The sequence below is a fragment of the Salvelinus alpinus genome, chromosome 2, assembly GCF_045679555.1.
Source record: "Salvelinus alpinus chromosome 2, SLU_Salpinus.1, whole genome shotgun sequence".
Lineage (NCBI taxonomy): Eukaryota > Metazoa > Chordata > Actinopteri > Salmoniformes > Salmonidae > Salvelinus > Salvelinus alpinus.
Window position 1 is genome coordinate 50,077,542 of NC_092087.1, and position 25,648 is coordinate 50,103,189.

Below are 25,648 nucleotides of genomic sequence, written 5' to 3' on the forward strand. Positions count from 1 at the left end.
CCTTCCCAATGTCACCTAACAGAAACAGCTGTGCAATTATGGCAGGCAGCAGTGGGTGTGGCTTCTGGAATGGTTATGTTGCTGGTGGGATTGACAGCCTTCAATCTCTGCAGTAGGACCAGTGAGCACTTCTGATTCTGCATAACAAATAACTTGCAAACATTTTCCTTTGTCATATTAAGGTAATTGCCTTTGACATGGGATAATCTTTCAACTCCTTTTCATAATATTGTATAGGGTAGGCTATATCTATCAACTCATTTTGGTGATATTGTATATGGTAAGCTGTATTCAATATAATAATATGGCCTAATTTGTTTTTCAGAGAAAACCAATTCTCAGAGGTAAGAATTCCCCTTGTGAATATGATGCAGATTGTATCAACCTTTAGTTCTGTATTGTCCATGATGAGATGTTCTTACCACAACCTTCTTATACTTTTATGTTGTACAGACCTACAGCCAGACAGGATGATCACAGCCAATGTATGTTCCTAACAAAATACATCAAACACTGCACACACTACTAACACAACTACACACATGCATGTACAAACACATATTCTAATTTCATTTTCATTTTGTTTCTGTTCTACATGATTTGGTGATGGGAGCTGTGAGCAGTGCAGGCATGTTGGATTCAAGGGATGCTGGGATCTATTCTCTCATCACCAGTGTACCGTCCACGTTCTTGCCCTCAGGTGAGTTTGTATATGAACGTCTTCTGTCCCTGTCTTCCTGACCTGGGACGAGAATTTGGGACCCTCAGCACAATAACACTTTGTCACCCAATGTCAACTGTACTAAATTAAAACATCAAATAAGGTGTTAGTCAGAGCATCTTGAAAGCGTGAGAACAGAGCTGTACGTCTGCAGGGTGGTTTGAGTCAGGAGGAGAAGTGTGAAGTGACATTAAGAACAGCAAAGTAACACAGACACGCACACACACACACACACACACACACACACACACACACACACACTTACGCGTGCGCACACACGCACCCACACACACACACACACACACACACACACACAGACACACACACACACACACTAACTCAGTCTCCCTCTGCTCTGTGTTTTACAGGACATGTTCAAGAGAATGGACAGTCATCTGAAAAAGACAATGTAAGTTCGGAATCACCCACTGTGTTTGGTGATTGTGAACGACTCTCAGTTTCAGATTGATGTTACATCCATTTAGAATACATTACATTTACATTACTTTACATTCAAAGGACTGAAGTTAAACTGTCTGTTTCCTTTCTCTAGTCTGTTGTGTACCACGTATACAGCTCAATCCCCGGCAGACCAGCAACCTCAGCCCAGCCGGATGGGTTGTACAGTCTTCTGAAGACACACTGAATCTACACCACTGTAGCTATGTCTTACAGAAATACTCTTTCTTTCAGGATGACCTTTCAGGATGACCTATCACACATCGTGTTACTGTAAAACAGTATCGAATTCATCTACTGCAGTACTGTTTCTATTTTTAAGTAACATAAGCGGCTCCATTCCATGGCAAAATGTGTAGAACTGCAGGAAATAAGCTTTAAAACTGCAAAGTTGTCTTTTCATTGCATAGCAAATCGTGTAGACCTGCAGGAAATTAGCTTAAAAACAAAGAAAATTCTCTCTGCCCCATGGCAGAGTGAGTAGAATTGCAGTACAATAACATTAAAGCTGCACATTTTCTCTCCCCCGCACTGAGGGTGGGCCACTAAAATGTTTTGCCCGCGAGGTATCTACTGTATCACACATGGATACATGGCTTCTGTTACCTGCCTTTCCATAATATAGGTTACTGTGTCTCTATTTATATTCAGGCGTTTTGGAGAGGTCCGGGACATTCTCCCCTTTAAAAAAAAATCCCCCCCCTCCTGTAATTGCTAAATATATACTGTATTTATATATATTCTGTCATCTGTGTTATACCTCCTTCCATAACTGTTGGATATAATTAATTTTTAAAAATGTATTTGAAATCAAATAGATACAAATATAATATAATATTTTGGTTTTAATAATGTTTACATTGTTGGCAACATCAGATAATCAAAACTGAAAAAGATAGATTTCCTAAATACTATTAAATCTACCCATTTCCCCATGTTTACCTGTTATTTTTCAAATTCCCAATTTAAATGTTTCATTCTAGCATTTTAGTCCAATGACTGCTGAGCGGTTAAGATGAAATTGGTGTGAGACCATAACTTTCATGACCATTTTTTTTCTCCAGTTAACATGGGAGATTAGCCTCGTTTTACCTTCCTGATAAGACTCTTGAAGTACAGTAAATACAAAATCATATGCTTTTTTGCTCTGTTTGAAATGTTCTCCTCTGTAAAACAAAAAAGCAAGCAGAATAAATTGACTTCAACCATTCCCTCGTCTTTGTTAGCATTTTACAATATTTGATTTTGATCTTGATTATTCTAGATAATGCTAAAATATGTAATGTTATCTATGTCATCGTTTTCAGGGCATTGGTGAAGATCAAGGTGCTATTTCCCTAAATGTTTTTTTCAGTCCATATAACTACCTTGTCATCAAAACAGGTCGGTTTCCCAGAGACAGTTTATGCCTAGTCCTGGATTAAAAAGCATGTTCAATGGACAAATTACATATTTTTACACCAGTGGTAGGCTTCATCTGGGTTTGGGAAACCAACCATTGGTGTTATGGACTACAGGTAGTCAAGGACATTTATAATTTTGCTCTTGCATCCAGATTCTCTGTATTGTGGTTAGTTCTACTGAGGCCTACATTTTCATGCAGCAGTCACAGACAGTCTACAGATCACATACCAACCAGTACATGTATGCTGTCACGTATCTATATCTAAAAACAGATGCACGAGTGCACACACACACACACACACACACACACACACACACAACAGGGTGGAAAGGCTCTTGCCGCATCCTATACTTCTGAAACTTCAGCGTATCACAGTTCAGAGACTCGATGTGTTCAGAATGGATTGATGGAAATACTGTTGAACCAAACCTCAGATACCTCAGATACATTGAACTATAAACTATAATTCATCCTCCAAAAATACCAATATGAGATATGTATTCATGTTTCTGACTATTACAACAAGCATCTCATGAGTGATGAAACCCCACTTGTCATGTTGTATTTCCATGGAAATATTCAGTGTTGTAGTTTACTGATAACGTATCTGCACCTCTATTATCTTATTAAGCTAATAACTACAGTAAATAGGAGAAATATTGCCTCTAATGCACACTGTGGAGAGTCATATGGAGCCACAGCAAGACTGTTTCTTGTTTCTTACTTTTGGATGTTGGCAATATATACTGCAGTTGTATATGAAACCTGCTTTTTATTGTGCAGCGTAGTTAAAAAGAAAGCCTGAATAAAATATAGTCATTTCCTCTGACAGATAATCAAATGGTTTTGGCTTATGTTAGGAGAAGGAGACATTGTGTCAGAGTCTATCTAAAAGATAGCTAAGGAGTCAGGCGCAGGACACAGATAAGAGTAACCATAACTGATTTACTCAATCCAAAAATGTAACAAAATCCTGTTGTAAACAAGGACAAAACAGGACTCAAAATTACAACATACTGGAATACACGAAAGACAATCACGCACAAAACAGAAAGGGAAACCAGAGGGTTAAATAAGGAACATAATTATGAGATAGGAACCAGGTGTGTATACAGACAAAACCAAAGGAAAAATGAAACATGGATCGGTGGCTGCTAGAAAGCCGGTGACGTCGACCGTCGAACGCCGCACGAACAAGGAGAGGGAACAACTTCGGTGGAAGTCGTGACAGTACCCCCCCCTTGACGCGCGGCTCCAGCAGCGCCGACACCGGCCTCGGGGACGACCCGGGGGACGAGACGCAGGGCGATCCGGATGGAGTCGGTGAAATTCCTGGAGTAACGATGGGTCCAGGATGTCCCCCACCAGTACCCAGCATCTCTCCTCCGGGCCGTACCCCTCCCACTCCACGAGGTACTGAAGGCCCCTCGTCCGACGCCTTGAGTCCATAATGGCTCGCACTGTATACGCCGGGACCCCCTCGATGTCCAGAGGGGGCGGAGGGGGCGGAGGAACCTCCCGCACCTCAGACTGCTGGAGCGGACCAGCCACCACCGGCCTGAGGAGAGACACATGGAACGAGAGGTTAATACGGTAATCAGGGGGGAGCTGTAACCTATAGCAAACCTCGTTCAGTCTCCTCAGGACTTTGAATGGCCCCACAAACCGCGGACCCAGCTTCCGGCAGGGCAGGTGAAGGGGCAGGTTTCGGGTCGAGAGCCAGACCTGATCCCACGGTGCATACACCGGGGCCTCACTGCGGTGGCGGTCGGCACTCATCTTCTGCCGCCTGATGGCCCTTTGCAGACACACATGGGCAGCGTCCCATGTCTCCTCCGAGTGCCGAAACCATTCATCCACCGCAGGAGCCTCGATCTGGCTCTGATGCCATGGTGCCAGGACCGGCTGGTAACCTAGCACACACTGAAAAGGTGACAGGTTAGTAGAGGAGTGGCGGAGGAAGTTTTGAGCCATCTCTGCCCAGGGGAGAAACACCGCCCACTCCCCCGGCCGGTCCTGGCAATAGGACCGCAGAAACCTACCCACCTCCTGGTTGACTCTTTCCACCTGCCCGTTGCTCTCGGGCTGAAAAGCTGAGGTAAGGCTGACCGAGAACCCCAGGCGCTCCATAAACGCCCTCCAGACTTTAGACGTGAATTGGGGACCCCGATCAGAAACTATATCCTCAGGCACCCCGTAGTGCCGGAAGACGTGTGTAAACAGGGCCTCCGCCGTCTGTAGGGCCATAGGGAGATCGGGCAAAGGGAGGAGACAGCAGGACTTAGAAAACCGATCCACAACGACCAGGATTGTGGTGTTACCCTGTGAGGGAGGAAGATCAGGTGCGACCACGGCCGTTGTGGAACGAATAAGGGTTGTAACTTCCCTCTGTGCAAGTGCCTAGGGGCCTTGCACTGGGTGCACACCGAGCAGGAGGAAACATAAACCCTCACGTCCTTAGCCAAAGTGGACCACCAGTACTTCCCACTAAGACAGCGCACTGTCCGACCTATGCCCGGATGACCAGAGGAGGGTGACGTGTGGGCCCAATAGATCAAACGGTCACGGACAGCAGACAGAACATACAGACGCCTAGCTGGACATTGGAGGGGAGTGGGCTCTGTACGTAACGCCCGCTCGATGTCCGCGTCCAGCTCCCACACTACCGGTGCCATCAGGCAAGAGGCCGGGAGTATGGGGATGTGATCCATGGCCTTGACGACAGCCAACAGCTCCCGGTCCCCCACGTCATAGTTTCGCTCTGCTGAGCTAAGCTTCTTCGAAAAGAAGGCACAGGGGCGGAGCTTTGGTGGCGTACCCGAGTGCTTAGAGAGCACGGCTCCTATCCCACTTTCGGACGCGTGCACCTCCACTATGAACGCCAAAGAAGGATCCGGATGAGCCAGCACGGGAGCCGGGGTAAACAGAGCTCTCAGCTGACCAAAAGCCCTGTCTGCCTCCGCCAACCACTGCAAACGCACCGGTCCCCCATTCAGCAGTGAGGTAATCAGAGCCGCTAACTGACCAAAGCCCCGGATGAACCTCCGGTTGTAGTTGGCAAATCCTAGAAACTGCTGCACTTCCTTTACCGTGGTGGGAGTCGGCCAATTACGCACGGCTGAAATGCGGTCACTCTCCATCTCCACCCCTGAAGTGGAAATGCGGTAGCCTAGGAAGGAGACGGACTGCTGGAAGAACAGCCATTTTTAGGGCTTAACGTACAGGTCATGCTCCAACAGTTGACCAAGCACCCTGCGCACCAGGGACACATGCTCGGCACGTGTAGCGGAGTATATCAGGATGTCATCAATATACACCACTACACCCTGCCCGTGCAGGTCCCTGAAAATCTAGTCTACAAAGGCCTGTAAGACTGATGGAGCATTCACCAACCCGTCTGCATGACGAGGAACTCATAGTGCCCTGAGGTGGTACTGAAAGCCATCTTCCACTCGTCTCCCTCCTGGATACGCACCAGGTTGTAAGCGCTCCTGTAATCCAATTTGGTGAAGAAGCGCACCCCGTGCATTGACTCAATCGCACTGTTTATGAGAGGTAGCGGGTAACAGTACTAAACAGTGATCTGGTGATACCTCGATAGTCAATACACGGGCGCAGACCTCCATCCTTCTTCTTCACAAAAAAGGAACTCGAGGAGGGAGGTGGCATTGACGTTAGTGACGTGCTTGAAAACAATAAATAAGCCTATGTGACAGGGATGTTGGGATTTGGTTATTTTGTTGTTTTTCACACATTAGTCATTATAGCCATATTGACTAGCTATATCAAAACCAAAAATGGATAACCAAGGAAAGTGCCATAAAAACTTCAGCAAACAAGAGCTCGAAGTGATGGTGGAGGAAATAGCAGCCAGGAAAAGGTTGCTGTTGCGGAGACTTCATAACTGCGGGGTCACTGCAGAGACCAAAAAGAGAGGATGGGCGAGAGTGGCTGAGTCTGGGATGCCATTTGACTAGATGTTCAGCAGTCTTATGGCTTGGGGTAGTTGCTGTTTAGTAGCCTCTTGTACCTAGACTTGGCGCTCTGGTACCGCTTGCCATGTGGTTGCAGAGAGAACAGTCTGTGACTAGGGTGGCTGGAGTCTTTGACAATTTATAGGGTCTTCTGTTGGGGTTTACCCTGGGAATCAGGTGTGGGGCTACACCAATGCTATTATTACTCTATATATGTGATAACCTTTGTATGCTTGCAATGCGCAAAGATGGACAAGTACTGGGTAATGGAGATGTACTGCTTTAGTTCTCATGTCATGCAGCCTCAAGGCTGGTTTATAGTAGATTGAGAAACCACAGTCTAGATATGTTTTTCTCATCTTAGATAAATTGTATCTAATCCAATGCAACAATGTTAAGGTATGATTGACGGTAGGTTGTCCACATCCAGTAGTATAAAGAGTGTTGTCTCCTGTTTCGCCACACAGATCTTTACTATAGACTACGGAGGTATTCTGTATGTGAATCTCTGCCTGCAATTGCATTTTATTACTAAAGAGTTGTACACCAAGGTTCCTGCGTCTGTGTCATCTATCTCAAATACTGATTGTTAAATGAAACTTACATCAAAGGACCACCCAACATTTGGCGAGCTTGCCTGGAGTGAGTGACCACTGCGTCTGGATGATCTTCGTCCCACTGTGCAGCGCGTCAAGTTATAAGGCAAGCAGACGCCTGTTAAACCAAAAGTATGAAATTAGCACTGTGTGGTTGATGACTCATTCCAGTATGTAAGTGGCACCTCACTCATGGGGTTGATAATTACAGGAACAGTCGATACCTAAATGTATGTACAAGCCCGTAATATGAGGTATATGTGATAAATGACACAGAACCCCAGGTGTAATAGTTAGAAATTCCTGAGGGTCTAATGGAACCTTGTGTGAGGAACTTGGTTATATATTAGAATGAACCAAGTCAGTACTGAGGTACTGGGTGACAAGTGATTGAGGGAAGCCACAGGTTTTTAAAGAAATGTTGTGTGTGGTGTTCTTACCTGAGGGAAGACACTGGATTTATGTATGGTGTTCTTACCTGAGGGAAGACACTGGATGTATGTATGGTGTTCTTACCTGAGGGAAGACACTGGATTTATGTATGGTGTTCTTACCTGAGGGAAGACACTGGATTTATGCATGGTGTTCTTACCTGAGGGAAGACACTGGATTTATGTATAGTGTTCTTACCTGGGGGAAGACACTGGATTTATGTATAGTGTTCTTACCTGAGGGAAGACACTGGATTTATGTATGGTGTTCTTACCTGAGGGAAGACACTGGATTTATGTATAGTGTTCTTACCTGAGGGAAGACACTGGATTTATGTATGGTGTTCTTACCTGAGGGAAGACACTGGATTTATGTATGGTGTTCTTACCTGAGGGAAGAGACTGGATTTATGTATAGTGTTCTTACCTGAGGGAAGACACTGGATTTATGTATAGTGTTCTTACCTGAGGGAAGACACTGGATTTATGTATGGTGTTCTTACCTGAGGGAAGACACTGGATTTATGTATGGTGTTCTTACCAGAGGGAAGACACTGGATTTATGTATGGTGACCTTACCTGAGGTAAGACACTGGTTTTGTTTTGATATATGTATAATTGCTTGGATTATAGATTTGGTGTGGGACAATTGTTGCATGAGTTGATCTAGACTGGCATAGACAGCAACTAGTACAAGAAGGGATACATTTGTGAATTGCGTATTGGGAAAGACATGTTGTGAGTTTACTCTTCCATTACACCTACAAGAGAGGAGACAGGGAGAACCTGTACTGGAGTTAAAATACAATTGAAACCAATTGACCAAACGAAACAAGTGTTATTTTCTTCTCAGGAGGCCAATTCTGAATATTTTATGTCTGTTACCACTGATAACCTGAATGACCCTAGAACGTTTTGGAAGGCTATTAAGTCTATGTCTGGTAACAGTAATGTTAATGAATTACCGTCATGTGTTTTGAAGGACTCTGTTGCTGTATATGACAAAACTGAAATGCTGAATTGCTTCAATGAGCACTTTGTATCATCTGGTAGGCTGTTTGATTCAGTGTCCTCTGTCTCTGTACAACCCTGTGTGGATGAACCAGTGTCCTCTGTCTCTGTACAACCCTGTGTGGATGAACCAGTGTCCTCTGTCTCTGTACAACCCTGTGTGGATGAACCAGTGTCCTCTGTCTCTGTACAACCCTGTGTGAATGAACCAGTGAGAGCTGCTCAAACTTTTAGATTTTTGCCATTCTCAGTGGTACATAAAGCACTGAAATCCTTAGATCAGAGAAAGCCTGCAGGTCCTGATCTTTTGGATCCCTGCTTTTTAAATCTGGCAGCTGATTTCATAGCTGAACCACTTACATATCTGTTCAATCTAACCCTGGAATGTAATGAAATTCCGAAGAATTTGGAAATCAGCATTTGTCCGACCACTTTTAAAAGGGGGAGATCCAACTCTTTTAAATAATTATAGGCCAATCTCAAAGCTGTCACCCCTGGTGAAAATACTTGAAACCCTTGTGAGTGAACAGCTAAAATAGTTTTTATTTACTAACTCTATTTTATCAATGTACCAATCAGGCTTCAGGAAGAAGCATAGCACAATTACAGCAGCCATGAAGGTTTTACATGATATCACTGAAGCCATTGACAAAAAACAGCACCGTGTCTCACTTTTTATTGATCTCTCTAAGGCTTTTGATACAGTTGATCATGCTATACTAAGGCAGAGATTGTCGAGTGTAGGTCTTTCAGAGCATGCAGTTGCATGGTTTGCTAACTATCTGTCTGATAGTGCACTCAATTTGACGGGCTTATGTCTGTTAAATTGTCTGTCTTTAATGGTGTGCCCCAAGGCTCTGTACTTGGTCCTCTCTTATTCACTATTTATATAAATGATTTAGACAAAAATGTCCAACATGCGCAACTTCATTTGTATGCTGATGATACTGTTATTTACTGTTGTGCCTCTTCTCTTACAAAAGCTTTCCAGAACTTGCAAACTGCTTTTTATACTGTTCAACATACCTTGTGTAAATTGAAGCTTATCCTCAATACTGACAAAACTAAACTAATGGTGTTTTCTAAAGCAAGAAATAGACCTCTGAACCTTTCAGGAGATTGAGGTTGTAACCTCATATAAATATCTTGGAATTTTAATTGATGACGGCTTCTCTTTTAAATTGCATATTCAACAACTTACAAAAAAATTGAAGCTGAAATTGGGATTTTATTTTAGGAATAAGGCCTGTTTTCTTTTGAAGCCAGTAAGAGGCTAGTATCAGCTACATTTATGCCTTTAGTAGACTATGGGGATATTTTATATATGAATGATTCCACTCAGTGTTTGAGATCAATTGACACCCTTTACCATGGCACTTTGAGATTTATTTTAAACTGCAAAACCCTTACGCACCACTGCACTTTGTATACCAGGGTTGGCTGGCCTCTAGTCACTCGTAGGCTCAGTCACTGGTATACTTTTATTTATAAAGCCATTTTGGGTTTACTACCATTTTATTTGGGCATTTTTATTGTTCAGAAATGTGGTGGGTACTCTCTTCGTTCGTTGGACTTTATCCTGCTAACTGTTCCAAATCTCTGAACTGAATTTGGTAAAAGGGCTTTTATGTACTCTGCGCCATCGTCTTACAAGGAACGCCTTACAAAATACTTTTAAACTGGAAGAACTTGTCCCGATTGGTATTTTTAAATCACTGATGAATGATCTTGAGACTGATTCCCTGGCCTGTCAATGTTTTTAATTTGCTGTTTTTGATTTTTGTTATACTCTTGTGAATTCTATGGTTTTTACTAGATTACTTGTAGTTTTTCATGTTGTTTGTCTGTCATTTTTGTAATGACTTGGTGCTGCCTATCTTGGCCAGGACGCTCTTGAAAAAGAGATTTTAAATCTCAATGAGCCCTTCTTGGTTAAATCAAGGTTAAATATATATATTTTTTTAAATGGTGGTTATTTACCACACATACAGTATTTGGAACCATTTACAGTAGTGTGGTTAGTGAATAAATGTAGGGAAACTAAAGAAGTAGAGGGGTTAGAGAAAATAGATATGCGTTGGGTATATCATCCTATATTAGGTTCTACTCCCCGTATACGGGGATAAAACTGGGTTTTTCTACAGTACCATACAGATAAGTCTACTCAGTCCACGCTACATGGAACCTGATTTTTAAAAAATCACGGGGCAAAGTGGGTCCCACACCAATGAAACATATTAGTCCTAAACAATATTTACAGGACAAATATTCCTACTTGAAAACAGACCTGGACTGGGTTTTTGTAAATGGAATAAATGGACAAACAATGAAGAAAAGTACAGATATCTGGGAAAAGGAACATTTGATAAGACTAAGTGTGATGTTATAAGTGACATAGTCAAGGGATGGCAAGCCAGTAAGAAGAAGCGTAATAAGAAGGTTACCATACTGTCAGCCACTATATTTGGACTAATTCAGACTGAAGGACAGACGTTTTATGCTCAGAGTCAGTTGAAACAGTTGAAGAGTAAATCGGTGGCGGAACAAGGGAAAAAGAGAGACCCAGGATCTGGGCCCCTTCACCCTACAGCTCCCCCACCTTATGAGGATAAAGAAGGAGGTGTGGAAGTGACAGATGGTTTACACCCTTCAATAGTTACTGGTACAAAGGTAACTATTAAGGGGGAACAAATTAAAGACCATTCTACAAATGGAAAAAAATAATAGAATGAGATGGAGAAAAAAGTTTCAGTAAATGGCGATTTGCGGAATTCGGGTCCCCCGTGTCCTCGTCAACCCCTCTTGGAAACCCAGGCAAAGACAAAGACAGGAAGATTCCACATATGGCCAGCAGTTCATATAAGGGCAGTAGTGGACCCTGGGTCCCGGAGAAGGACTGGGAAACAGGCAGTAAGAAAAAAATATCATACAAACTAGTGAGAACTGCCAGACATATGATGGAAGAACAAAGTTTGGAACGAGTAAAAGGATACTGTGTTTTCAAAGAACAAGACTTAAGGTGTAAAGTCCGCGAACACCGAAAAACAACTGAGGCAACTACAGGATGACGATTCTGAGGAAAACAGGAGACAATATGACGAACTAAGAGAACAAATCACGGAAGAGGTAAGAATGGAAGGTGATATAGAAGAGAAAATGGAAAGAATGAAACTGGAAGATAAAACATGTAGATATAGCGCAAGACGTTTGGATGATGACCTTAAGGGCGTGTTCCCTCTAGTGTCCAAACAAGGCCTGGGGGGGGGGGCAAATGTATGCTGAATACAAACGCTGGGGTTTTGGAGATATTGCAATTGCTGCTAAATCCCTACCAAGAATGTCGAAAAGAGCCGAAGTCTGGATAAGAGAATTTGAAACAAGGCACGGCCACCAGACCCTTTGCCTTGGAGATATGAAGGCAATTTTATCCCGGGTTCTCACCCATGGACAGTTCACTGATGTAATGATCCGTTGTGGGTTAATGGCTCAACCCGCTGAGCTGGAGTTAAGCCAGTACACACAACAGCTATGAGACTGCTTGAGAGATATGTTCCCTACCATGCGAGACATGAGTAGAGTATCAGACTATACATTTGGACCCGACTCAGATTTCGGAGATTAGATAGATAACCTGAAACAGAAATGGCTTGAGGAGTTGGGAAAGCACCATGACCATTCTGAAGCCACCGAGAACTTGTTTTATGACAGAGCCTGCCGCAACCTCACAGAATAAGTACAGACGCAAATGAGGGATGTCGTGGGCTGGGATAGAAAGGCAGGTAGGGAACGCAAGAATTATATGCTGCCAGAACTGGCTTCGTGATAAGAAAGCAGAGAAATCAAGAAAACAGGGGCTTGATGGTGCAGTAAAAAAAGGCCCTATTGGCTCAATTGGAGAAGAGTAATACAAGAGGTGAGCCTGACATGGTGATGATGAACACTCCTGCTCCTACAGTGCCCCCAAGTGGACATGCGCCGCAACCACAGCCCATAGTACCTTATGCACAATTTCCCCCTCAGACCTATGGGAACCCACAACCATGGGGCCCACCATCACCCAGAATGCCACCTATGCAATGCTGGGGTTGTGGACAATTTGGACACACGAGGAACCAATGTCCACAAAATCCTCAATATCAAGGATGGGCTACAACACCTGGAGTGAACCGAAGAAGGAGAGGACATTTCAGAGGAGGAAACAGAGGAGGATACCAACAACAAGGTGGATATCAGCAGCAACCCAAAATCTATGGAGCATCTCCCCAGCAGGCACAAGGTTACCAGCCTGGTCCTGGCCACCAGGAGGACGTGGAGGAAATCAACCACCGAGAGGAAGAAGAGGAGGTGTCTGGCCACAAGGAAATCAGAACACCTTTTCCTGACGATCAGCAATACAGAGGCCCAGACCCTTTCCTCCAGTGTCCCCAGTACATATTCGAAGATGGGAAAAAGGACCTGACCTCTCTGACACTGCCCTGACTTATGCTGACTTGGAGCTTTTCGTTGACGGTCCTGCATATATAGATCAAACTACACTACAGGGAAGAAACATGCAGGGTTTGGTATTGTGACAGTTGATAGAACCACTCACATACAACAACCATTACCAGATACTTTCTCAGCTCAACAGGCTGAACTTTTGGCACTAACCACTGCCTGTAAAATGGGAGAAGGGAAAAGGGTTACAATTTTCTCTGATTCTGCGTATGCAATAGGGGTTTGTCAAATCAAATCAAAGTTTATTTGTTACATGCGCCGAATACAACAGGTGTAGACTTTACAGTGAAATGCTTACTTACAGGCTCCAACCAATAGTGCAAAAAAGGTATTAGGTGAACAATAGGTAGGTAAAGAAATAAAACAACAGTAAAAAGACAGGCTATATACAGTAGCGAGGCTATAAAAGTAGCGAGGCTACATACAGACACCGGTTAGTCAGGCTGATTGAGGTAGTATGTACATGTAGATATGGTTAACTTTAGGACAGCTAAACTCTTGTCTTGAGACGAATGGATACTATTGTAACCATACATGTTTTCTTGTGCCACAGACACAGTTGGATACGGGATATTTAAATACAGCAAGAAAACAAATGAAACACGCATTATCTAGTGTTGTGGAAATATTGGTTTCTCAGATACCGGAACTTGTGAATTCAAATAGACTTTATTATAAAGTAACAAGCCGAGTTGATCCATGGAGCAACTGACTTTTCCAGTCTCAGCATACTCCTTTTATACAGTTTCATCCTTACATAACATACATAGTTACTCCTCTTTATGTAAATGATTAATACACTTTGGCATTTCGCCACCATTATCTTTTTGTCTCACTTCTGATTTATTTACGCCCATCTTAGATTATATTGTTTTATTTACGCCCATCTTAGATTATATTGTTTTATTTACGCCCATCTTAGATTATATTGTTTTATTTACGCCCATCTTAGATTATATAGGTGTCGTCACCATAGTACAAATACAAAATGTTCCTAAATCTGAAAAGATTTGGCATGGGTCCTCAGATCTTCAAAAGGTTCTACAGCTGCATCACTGCCTGGTATGGCAGGTATTTGCACTGTGTGCCCCCCGCTGCTGCTACTCTCTGTTTATCATATAGTCAATTTAACGATACATTCATGTACATACTACCTCAATTGGGCCGACCAACCAGTGCTCCCACTCATTGGATAACCGGGCTATCTGCATTGTGTCCCACCCACCACCCGCCAACCCCTCTTTTACACTACTGCTACTCTCTGTTCATCATATATGCATAGTCACTTTAAGAACAATGACAGCCTACCCCGGCCAAACCCTCCCCTAACCCAGACGACGCTGGGCGAATTATACGCCACCCTATGGGACTCCCGATTACGGCCAGTTGTGATAGCCCAGGATTGAACCAGGGTCTCTAGTGATGCCTCTAGAACTGAGATGCAGTGCCTTAGACCGCTGCGCCACTCGGGAGCCTCGGGAGCCTATCAGAAAGTAGGTCACGTAGGTCCATACATTGCTCTCTTTGCCATAAACTCCCTCTGTAGCGAACATCTACAATAACCATTAGACATAAGAGTTGGCGTTATCATACACAGTCTCAGGGATGGCTAGCTCTGGGAATTCCTTTGGCCTGTACAGAATAAGGTAAATCAGCTCTTTGCACCTTACTTATGGAATAATCTCCAAACTTTTGTAAACCTTGATGTTTTGTTGCCTCTAGGCTAATTCAGACTGCTGAATGAGGACCTATTACTACTTACTTACAAAACCTGTAAAGGAGTTCAACAAACCATTCAGTCATGGATGGATGTAAACATATTTACCTCATATTGCTTGTTACAGAAGACTACTGTTGTACATTGAATTGCCATTCATCACTGTTACACATCCTACATGTTTATAATCCACATAGTGTGAATAGAGGTTTCCAAAAAGATATTACCCCCCATGTACCTGAATCTGAAATGACCTTTGACCTTTGTGATTTTTTAAAAACAATTTAATTCATATTTACAGATGGCATACAAGTTTGTTATTAAGCCACATGAAAGTTCACATGTTCCAGAAAACATTTCTGCCAAAAAATGAACTACATCAAAAAATTATGTTACGTTCAAATGCCTCTCCTGCGAAGTAGTGACGCGCGACATATGCCGAGTTTCCTGAAACGAGTCACAAATGTGATAGGCTGAAGTTTCAGAAGGACAGGAATGAGGCAAGAGTCTTGTGATCCTTTCCACCCTGCTGTGGTGTGTGGGTGCATGTGTATGTGTGCGCTCGTACACACCTGTTTTTAGGTGTGGATAAGTGACAGCATACATGTACTGGTTTGTATGTGATCTGTTGACTGTCTTTACTCCCCCTCACCGTAGAACTGACCACAATACAGAGAATCTGGTTGCAAGAGCAAAAATATAAATTTCCTTGACTCCCTACTGCAGGGGTCGGGAACCTATGGCTGCCGAGCCAGGTGTGGCTCTTTTGATGATTGCATCTGGCTCGCAGATAAAACAAAATATTCTCACTTGTTTTAATCCATCCATCGATTTTTCACTGCTCATGTCCTGTTCAGGGCTGCAGGAGCAATTGTCCATTATTTTAATTAAATGATACTGGCCTACGTTGGCCGTTGCTAGGTAAAACAGGTAAACGCCTCCTTTTGAATCAGTCTGCTCGGTCATTAGCTCAAAGCTAACCCTTCGACGAAGAAGATGGCGAAAAGGAAAAAAGATGACGAGTATCGTATATTTCAGGACGAATGGACCGAAGAATTCGCCTTTGTGGAGAGAGCAGGTTCTGCGGTGTGTCTAATTTGCAATGACAAAATTACATCGATGAAATGGTCGAATGTAAAGCGGCACTTCGACACGCGCCATGCTACCTTTGCATCAAAATACCCTGCGGGAGACAGCAGGAAGAAAGCGTGCCAAGAGCTACTGAGCAGGGTGCAAGCTAGCCAGCAGCAACTCTGCGTATGGACCCGGCAAGGTGACTATAATTCCGCTAGCTTTGCTGGATCTTTAGCAATAGTGAGGAACGGAAAACCATTCACAGATGGCGAGTATGCTAAAACGTTCATGCTGGATGTAGCCAATGAACTCTTTGATGATCTTCCGAACAAAGACAAGATAATTAAACGGATACAAGACATGCCTCTGTCGGCAAGAACTGTTCATGATCGTACCATCGTGATGGCAAACAAAGTGGAGGAAACGCAAGTGAAGGACATAACTGCAGCGCCGTTCTTTTCCCTGGCTTTGGATGAGTCAGACGTGAGCCATTTGTCGCAGTTCAGCGTGATTGCAAGATATGCTGTTGGTGACACACTGCGCGAAGAAAGTCTTGCAGTTCTGCCATTAAAAGGGTCCACAAGAGGTGAGGATTTATTTAAGTCTTTCATGGAGTTTGCTCAAGAAAAAAATCTACCTATGGATAAACTTCTCTCAGTGTGTACTGATGGTGCTCCGTGTATGGTGGGGAATAAAAAAGGATTTGTGGCGCTTCTCCGTGAACATGAAAATAGACCCATCCTAAGTTTCCATTGCATTCTACACCAGGAGGCACTTTGTGCTCAGATGTGTGACAGGCAGTTTGGGGAAGTGATGTCGCTGGTCATTCGTGTGATCAACTTTATTGTTGCTCGAGCCTTAAATGATCGCCAGTTTAAAACACTGCTGGATGAAGTTGGAAATAACTATCCTGGTCTGCTTTTGCACAGCAATGTGCGTTGGTTGTCAAGAGGTTGTCAAGAGGGAAGGTGCTTATATATGCCAAAATATATTATATGGCTCTCACTGAAATAAATTTCCAAATTTTTTGCTTTCATGGCTCTCTTAGTCAAAAAGGTTCCCGACCTCTGCCCTACTGTATAGTCCATAACACCAATGGTTGGTTTCCCAGACCCAGATTAAGCCTACCACTGGAGTACAAATGAAACTTTTCCATTGAACATGCTTTTTAGTCCAGGACTAAGTATAAACTGTCTCTGGGAAACCGACCAAAAGAGGCTTGGTTAAGATGACAAGGTAGTTATATGGACTGAAAAAAAACATTTAGGGAAAATAGCACCCTGATCTTCACCAACGGCCTGAAAACGATGACATAGATATCAGTACATATTTTTACCATTATTGTGAATAATCAAAATCAAATAATGTAAAATACTAACAAAGACGAGGGAATGGTTGGTCTGCTTGCTTTTTTGTTTAACAGAGGAGAACATTTCAAACAGAGCCAAAAAGCATAGGATTTTGTATTTGCTGTAACTCACAAGACATGCCACAAGAGGTCTCTTCACAGTCCCCAAGTCCAGAACAGACTATGGAAGTGTCACGGCCGTTTAAAGGAGTGGACCAAGGCGCAGCGTTTTGAGTGTACATACTTCTTTATTTAACGATGTCGCCAACAAAACAAGAAATATCCAAACCACACGTGAAGCCAACGTAGTGCATCCAGGCAACTAAACATGGACAAGACAAAAAAAAACTAGACAATACAAAAACTAAACAAACCACCCTTGTCACACCCTGACCAAACCAAATAATAAAGAAAGCAAATATAACTAAAGTCAGGGCGTGACAGGAAGGCACACAGCAATAAATAGAGTCATGACAACATGGAAGCCTATTCCACATCAAGTAACTCATGCAAGCAGTAAAATTAGATTTAAAAAAACACCTTATGGAACAGCGGGGACTGTGAAGCAACACAAACATCGGCGCATACACACACGTACACATGGATTTTGTACTGTATATATGCGGTAGTGGTGGAGTAGGGGCTTGAGGGCACACAGTCTGAATGTATTGTAATTTTTAAAATGCTATAAACTGCCATATTTTTGCACAGCAGGAAATGCAAATGTATAGTGTATGTAGACTTCTAAAGTTTGTAATTTCCACTTTGAAACGTCAGACTAAACTAGCCCTAAAGAAAAATGTATAAACCCCTAAAAAAAATCCCAGACATTATAATCCACATAATAATTCACATTTCCAGATGCTGCAGGATAATGTTTATGCTGTAGCAATCTGGTTCAAATTAAGATCCTACATCTGTAAACTCACAAGATAAGGATGGTCAAACGAAGCGATTCTCCAATGTTAATTAACTGGATAATTTTGTTTCATGAAGGTTATGGTCACACACCATTTACAACTTAACTGCTAGGCAGTCATTCGACTACAATACTAGAACGTGTCTACACCACTGCACATTGAAGGGGAGACTCTGAAGTGCATGAGTAAATTGAAGTTAAACTGGGAACTTGGAAAATAACAGGTAAACATTGGGAAATGGGGACATTTTAAAAGCATTTTGTAACGCCCGTCTTTCGGTGGAAGAGAGGAGGACCAAGGCGCAGCGTGGTGAATGTTCATGATGTCGAATTATAATGATATCCAACACAACAGAACACTGACAAAATACAAAATAACAAAACGACGTGAACAGACCTGAACTTGAGAACATAAAACATGAACGCACGAACAGGAAGGAAGGAAGGAAGGAAGGAAGGAAGGAAGGAAGGAAGGAAGGAAGGAAGGAAGGAAGGAAGGAAGGAAGGAAGGAAGGAAGGAAGGAAGGAAGGAAGGAAGGAAGGAACAAACGAAACAGTATCGTGTGGCGAACAAACAGACACATCAACAATCACCCACAAACAACCAGTGAAAACAACCTACCTTAATATGGCTCCCAATCAGAGACAATGACAAACACCTGTCTCTGATTGAGAACCATATTAAGCCAAACGAACAAACCAAACATAGAAACAAATAACATAGACTGCCCACCCCAACTCCATACTAAATAAATACAAAACAAGGGAAATAAGGTCAGGAACGTGACACATTTAGGATATCTATATTTTTCAGTTTTGATGATCTGATGTTGACAACAATGTAACAGTATATATTTAGCATTTACTGGCGGGGGAAAACATTTTTTTTAAAGGGGAGTATGGCCGAACCCACCCAAAGCCCCCAAATAAATATTCTAACACAGTAACCATTATTATGGACAGGCATGTAACAGAAACTAGGTGTCCATGTGTGATACAGTAGATCAGGACCGTTTCTAGCATTTTGGGGGCCCTAAGCTAGATTTGCCCACCTCGAGGGAAAACATTTCAGTGGCCCCCTCATGGCAGGGGAGTGAAAAATGTGCAACTTTAAAGTTAATGTCATGCAATTCTACAAATTTTCCCATGGGGCGGAGAAACCTTTGAAGTTATAAAGCTAATTACCTCCAGTTCTACACATTTTGCCATGGGATGGCAGCCCCTTATGATGCTTATGCCTAGAAACGGTACTGCAGTAGATGTATTAGATAATTATTTACAGCAACATGATGTGTGATAAATAAAGGACATCCTGAAAGAAAGAGTATTTCTGTGAGACATACAGAGAGCCAGTGGTGTAGCTTCAGTGTGTCTGCAGAAGACTGTACAACCCATCCGGCTGGGCTGAGGTTGCTGGTCTGTCGGGGATTGAGCTGTATACGTGGTACGTATCAGACTAGAGAAAAGAAACATACAGTTTAACTTCAGTCCTTTAATTCTACAGTACGGTAAATGTAATGTAATTTAAAAGGATGTAACATCAATCTGAAACTGAGAGCCCTTCACAATCATCAAACACAGTGGGTGATTCTGAACTTACATTGTCTTTTTCAGATGACTGTCCATTCTCTTCAACAGGGGCTGTACAACACAGAGGGAGACTGAGTTAGAGTTTCTGTGTATTTGTGTGCGTTTGTGCGTGTGTGTGTGTGTGTGCCCTTACACGTAAGTGTGGGTGTGATTGTGTGTATTACTTTGCTGTGCTTAATGTCACTTCACACTTCTCTTCCTTTCTCAAACCACCTTGTAGACTTACAGCTCCGATCTCACGCTTTCAAGATGCTCTGACAAACACCTTATTTTATGTTTTAAGTTAGTACGTTTGACATTGAGTGACAAAGATTTATTGTGCTTTCCCAAATTCCAGTCCCAGGTCGGGAAAACCGGGACAGAAGACAATCTGATACAAACTCACCTGAGGGCAGTAACGTGGACGGTACAGTGGTGATGAGAGAATAGATCCCAGAATCCTTTAAGGCCAACATGCCTGCACAGCTCACAGCTCCAATCACCAAATCACCTACAACATAAACAAAATTAAAATGTAATGACAATCTGTGTTTGTACATGCATGTGTGTAGTTGTGTTAGTAGTGTGTGCAGTGTTTGGTGTATTTTGTTTGGAACGTACATTGGCTGTGATCATCCTGTCTGGCTGTAGGTCTGTACAACATAAAAGTATAAGAAGGTTGTGGTAAGAACATCTCATGTTCTTACCACAACCATGTTCTTGTTGCCTTTATGCCACTTGTGATCTCACTTGGATGCTATCATTCTATGACATCACCAGTTATTGACATTGTTACTGTTACCATGGTTGTCCTATTGATGTCCAGAAAGTAACACGTAGGCCCATAGATTCTTTAGATTCTATGGGCCTACGACAATACAGAACTAAAGGTTGATACAATCTGCATCATATTCACAAGGGGAATTCTTACCTCTGAGAATTGGTTTTCTCTGAAAAACAAATTAGGCTAAATTAATTATATTCAATATAGCCTACCCTACATAATATGTCCAAAAGCAGTTGAAAGATTAATCCATGTCAATGGCACTTACATTAATATGACAAAGGAAAATGTTTGCAAATGATTTGTTTTGCAGAATCAGAAGTACTCACTGGTCCTCCTCCAGAGATAGACAGCTGTCAATCCCATCAGGAACACGCCCACTCCAGAAGCCACACCCACTGCTCCCTGCCATAATCTCACAGCTGTTTCAGTTTGGTGACATTGGGAAGGGCATTAGCTTGTATTCAGAGGGTCAATACTACATCTCAAAATATGATCTACATTTATATTGTGAGGTGGTATGTCTCTGTTGTTTCATTTGTCTAAGAAAAGACAATTAGTCAGCTAGAGATGGATGGGCACATGCAAGAGAGAGACTGTTTAATAACAGTTAACATACAACACAATTTGTTACGACACTAAAGTAAAATCATGTAGTATTCAACTAGTAGTCGATCCTGATGCAAAGCAAAGTCATTGGATCTGATTATACAAAATAAAGGTATCGATATGGTTTGATTTAATTAATGAAATATCATTCTCTTTTTATGAATAGGGATCTTTTTTTATAAAAAACAATGGGTAAGATAAATCAATTCTATTTGTTTAGGTTCTCTCTGCTAACAAGAGAAAGATGACCAACACACCTGATGTAGGATTCACTGCTGTACTGGGGGTCAAAGGAGAGGTCAAACCTGGTGAGAAGAGAACTCATTACACCAGAAAGTCAATAATTTAGCAGAAAGGAGAAGTAGAGTACACATTACCTACAATTCAGATGGACTAAAAGTACACAAATCTGGACTGAAATTACAAGCAGCTATGAATAGGTATATCAGTAAACCGCTCAGAGCTTTAGTGAATTTTATGAGAACAGAAAATGTAAACTGCAAATTAAGTTACATTTAGTGGGACTATTGGTAGTTGGTCTCACTGGGGTGTTTGGGGTCAAAGTAGAACTAACAGTCGAACCTGCTGGGAAGCAATACAAGACAAGGTAATTGTGTATCTGATTACACAAGAATAAAGGTATTCATCATTTAGTTAGAAAACAACAAAACTCAGTCAATAGAAAGATGACATGTTCACAACATTATAATGTGGCACATTATTGTTAAAACCCAGACCTTTGACTGAATGTATAATGGGAAACAGTACTTGCAAAGACGGTCCCTTAGAGGACCAATACACCTGTTGTAGAACTCACTGTCATGCTAAAGAGACAAAGTAGGACCAGGGTCTTTTATACTGCTATAAGGAGCTCTGCTATAAAATAACAGCAGCGCTAGGTCTGTTGCAGTGACCGCATTACAGCAACACCGGCGGTCACGGATCATAAAGATAGTCAAATTCCACGTGACCGTTTAGTCACTTTAATTAGGCTTCTCCAAGCTCTGATGCTGCTGATGGTCATTAGTAGCCTACCAAATAGCACTCTATTGTCCCTCTAATCACTCTGACATCAAAGCAAATATAATCAAAAATCTAATCAAACACTTCATGAGAGCCCATGTGCTCATGTTGCGCAACATTTCTATAGGCTATGCAATTGCGGGAGAAAACAGAGTGATGGCCGCTAATAAAAAGAGGAGGATCCCATCAGCTTTCTATAGGCTAGGCCTACTATATTTATTACTTAACTTTCCTAATAATTATTACATTGCTTATATTTACAACGTGAGTATAGCCTACCTGGCTGACATGAAAATAAACCACGGGGGAAAGCGTCCTCCGTTCACTATTTAAGTGCATAGATGACATTTGTTTTTTCCCGCTGCCCCTGTTTTGAGGCAGTTGCATGATAATGGTTCATTCTAAATCAAAACAAATGTCACACATATATTGTTTACTATACTGTATGTAAAGACAAGGTTAAATCAAGAATAGTCTGATGGGTGACAATATTAGCCTATCGCTTGTGAATGATATATTATCACTTGTGAACGATGCCCAGCATAAGAAACAATGCCTTTTTTTTGTGACTTGTTTGAATCATGGTCGCTCATCTCATGTAGCCTAGCCCATAGGCCTATATGTTTTAATAAGGTTTGTATCACAACTAAAGTGGCCAAATAACTTCTTAAAATTGCTTAAAATGTAAAGCCTAACTGAAGTTTGCGGAAGCTCATTTTCACCATAGATATTCAGGTTAAAATAAAAGCATTACATGCATAATTGCATTTGAGGTCACTTTTGATAATGGTGTTTTCCACTAATGGAGCATTCCCACTTACAGCCTACTACCATGTTTCCACTGTTGTTGTATTCATTTGGGATCTATCGCATCCCACAACTGTCCCAGACTATGTCGGGAATATTTATTTATCGCACAGAATAGAATAGGTCGATTTTTGTACTACGGGGGATAGTAGATTGACATGGGCTAGTGCTTTGCTGTTCGTTAGGCCTACTCATCTTGTTGGCTGACGAAAGTTTTGGACAGTTCTTCTAATATCTTAAATAGGCACCTCGGAATTGGGTAAGGGCGCAAACAGTTGCGTCCCTGTTGTGTCTGTTTTAACTTGTAGTCTGTGAGAAAGACCCTATCATGTGACAAAGAGCCATATGAGTGAGAGAGCATTGGATTGGCAGCACACTCAGGGAGAAGGGCGCAACGCAGCACTCCGGGCCACAAAAGGCATGGATTTTTTTAGACTGCATTACGGCCACATAGGGGATGCCACCGTGAAATTCGAGGCATTATCAAGTGCTTGTCAAATTGTGAATGACAGACTATTGGAGTGTGTACAGCCTGTGTAAAAAACAAAGCAGAGCTCATGCCTTTCATGCAACGTTTTTCAAATCATCATAAGAGTTTCATCATGCAGCCTTGCAATGTATTAAAAATCAAAGCATGTAGCCCAACATTTATAGAACAACTATAGTTACATTAATAACTTTAAATGAAGCATATAGGAGTACTTATTTATTTGTTAATTAAGTGCTCAACACAGAATAGCCGAGTCCACACTCCCTCAAATCCTTTGAGAAAATATTTATATTAAATGTTTTTACTTTGTACAATTGTATTCTTCATACTATAAATTAATATAAAATAATACCACAGAACTATTAGCAAATCTTGTCTGCTAAATGAACAAGTGCAGCCCACAGCCATTCCGCAAAGCCAAATAAAAACGGATGTGTAGCCTACCTGCTGGAAAGGGTTTAGTTGTTGGATCCCTAATGTGAACTCCCACCAGATCTAAAAACATTTTTGGGATTGAAATGTGGTATATAGTTTGTGGGTCAGAATGAGTATCGTCATACTAAGAAGATGCTAAAATCAATGTGAGTCAGATCATGAAGACCTGCAGCCCTGATAGATTTGTTTAGATAATGACTCACGTGCAAAGCTTTTCCCATCACTGCGTGGTGAGAGAGAGTTTGGTCCTGAGCTCACTCTGTAGTCACAGCTCACCTCCTTACGCCTCACTGACTGAAGACGACTGATCAGATCACTATGTTTTGGAGTGAATTGACAGAACTGCTGTCCGCATGCTGAGGTGTTTTTTCTCTTCTTGATCTCTGCTGTGAAGGATGGCTGACTCTCCTCTCCAACATACAGGTTACAGGTGATGTCAGGACTGACGGATCCAGGAATCAAACAGACGATGGTGAAGTCCTCATCAAAATTGATTGTAATGTCTGGTTTTGGATCTGTTAGGAAAGGACAGAGACTCCTTTTTGCATCACTCTCTTTGAATGTAATGTATGTCACAATTGACACTCTACTAAACTAGAGCCTGCCATTCTCTTTATAGTAACTAACAGCATGTCTTATTTGATATCATGCATATTTATGAGTGCCATTTAATCATGTGTGCTGTGTGTTACAACGATTGCCTTTCACTTAATTCCTTACATTCTCACGTGTGAAATCAAATTGAATAGCAAAGACTATTTTGCTTGGATCTATGGTGTGGGAGATGATGGAGTGTGTCACTTCTCATTTAAATCTGAATTCATTTTCAATGTTTAAGTACTCATAGATATTGTAGCACTTGATATACTTTAAAAACAAAACAATTAAGTCACTTTTGTCTGTTACATGATAACAGTGCATCTACAATTATGTAGTTTAGGTTAACAAGATAACTTTGATTGATTGATGGTACTATTATTTAGTAAAAATAAACTACAAATAATTCCAGTTTTAAAGTGACCTTGGTAATGACCTTGGGCTTCGATGTATTGGAAGGTGTCTGGAAATAACAAAATAGGTCTTGATCAGGAAAATGTGCAATTATCAATAATAAATAAACATGAGAGACAGAAACACTTTGTAGAAGTTGGTGTCATATACTACAATGGATCCATGGGCATGTTATCAAGCAGTAGTCATTCTGATCTGAACAAAATATAACGATACAGAAAAATACATCAATAAGATGATCAATGGAATAAGACACAATTATTACAGCCATGAGATTCAGAAATATATAAAGAATTCCTGAAGTAAAATATTAAAAGAGAGAGAATCCTGTAGCACTAACAGATGATGGAACTTGGAATGGAGGAATAACTCACCGAAAAGGAGGATGACCAAAAACAGATGACAAGCCATATCAGGGATGAATAACGCCATTTGTCAGACATCTACAGACTGTTAGTCTGACTTCACAGAAGATGGTGACTGTGTCAGAGAGGGTTGTTTGAATAGAGAAGTAGATGTGGAGCTTGTTCACAGGAAAACCACAGATAGCAGAAACCAGTCTAATACGGAAAGTGTGGCTAACGTTGCAGAGGAACATTCAGAATAATTTATAGTTATTTTTGTTGTCTGTCGCTGTTTGTCTTTAACAGCTGATATTTTGCATCATTAGATGGCTTCAATTACATTTTCAAAACCAACAAACTAGCTGTCTGAGTAAAAGATTTGTCTTAGACTTTTTAGTTTCATGTGTTTGACAGCTGTATTTGT

General features: G+C 41.8%; 2 protein-coding genes across 8 annotated transcripts in view; one reads left to right on the top strand and one right to left on the bottom strand.

Annotated features, from left to right (window-relative positions):
- The window catches only part of LOC139564372 (uncharacterized), a 68,818-nt gene that overhangs the window by 36,962 nt on the left and 6,208 nt on the right, over positions 1–25,648 (top strand). Inside the window, exon 1 of one of the 4 annotated variants that reach the window (XR_011672729.1) lies at positions 24,207–24,341. The exons of the other annotated variants lie outside the window; for them this stretch is intronic. The gene's annotated coding sequence lies outside the window, so the exon portion shown is untranslated. Of the gene's footprint in view, positions 1–24,206; positions 24,342–25,648 lie in introns of those variants that run through there. 4 annotated transcript variants of the gene reach the window in all.
- LOC139564348 (uncharacterized) lies at positions 17,462–25,613 on the bottom strand. Of its 4 annotated transcripts, none has more exons than XM_071383834.1 (11): positions 25,255–25,613; positions 24,903–24,929; positions 24,073–24,384; positions 23,879–23,929; positions 21,628–21,699; positions 21,372–21,419; positions 20,835–20,927; positions 20,653–20,671; positions 20,128–20,232; positions 19,753–19,793; positions 17,462–19,608 (listed from the first exon to the last, which is right to left on the bottom strand). In XM_071383834.1, exons 1-9 carry the CDS (start codon positions 25,310–25,312, stop codon positions 20,229–20,231), a joined length of 684 nt encoding a protein of 227 aa, XP_071239935.1. In that variant the 5' UTR covers positions 25,313–25,613; the 3' UTR covers positions 17,462–19,608; positions 19,753–19,793; positions 20,128–20,228. The 4 variants fall into 4 exon arrangements, with proteins under 4 accessions (XP_071239935.1, XP_071239927.1, XP_071239918.1 ...); XM_071383826.1 differs by having other exon boundaries at positions 21,628–21,696; positions 24,891–24,929; XM_071383817.1 differs by having other exon boundaries at positions 24,891–24,929.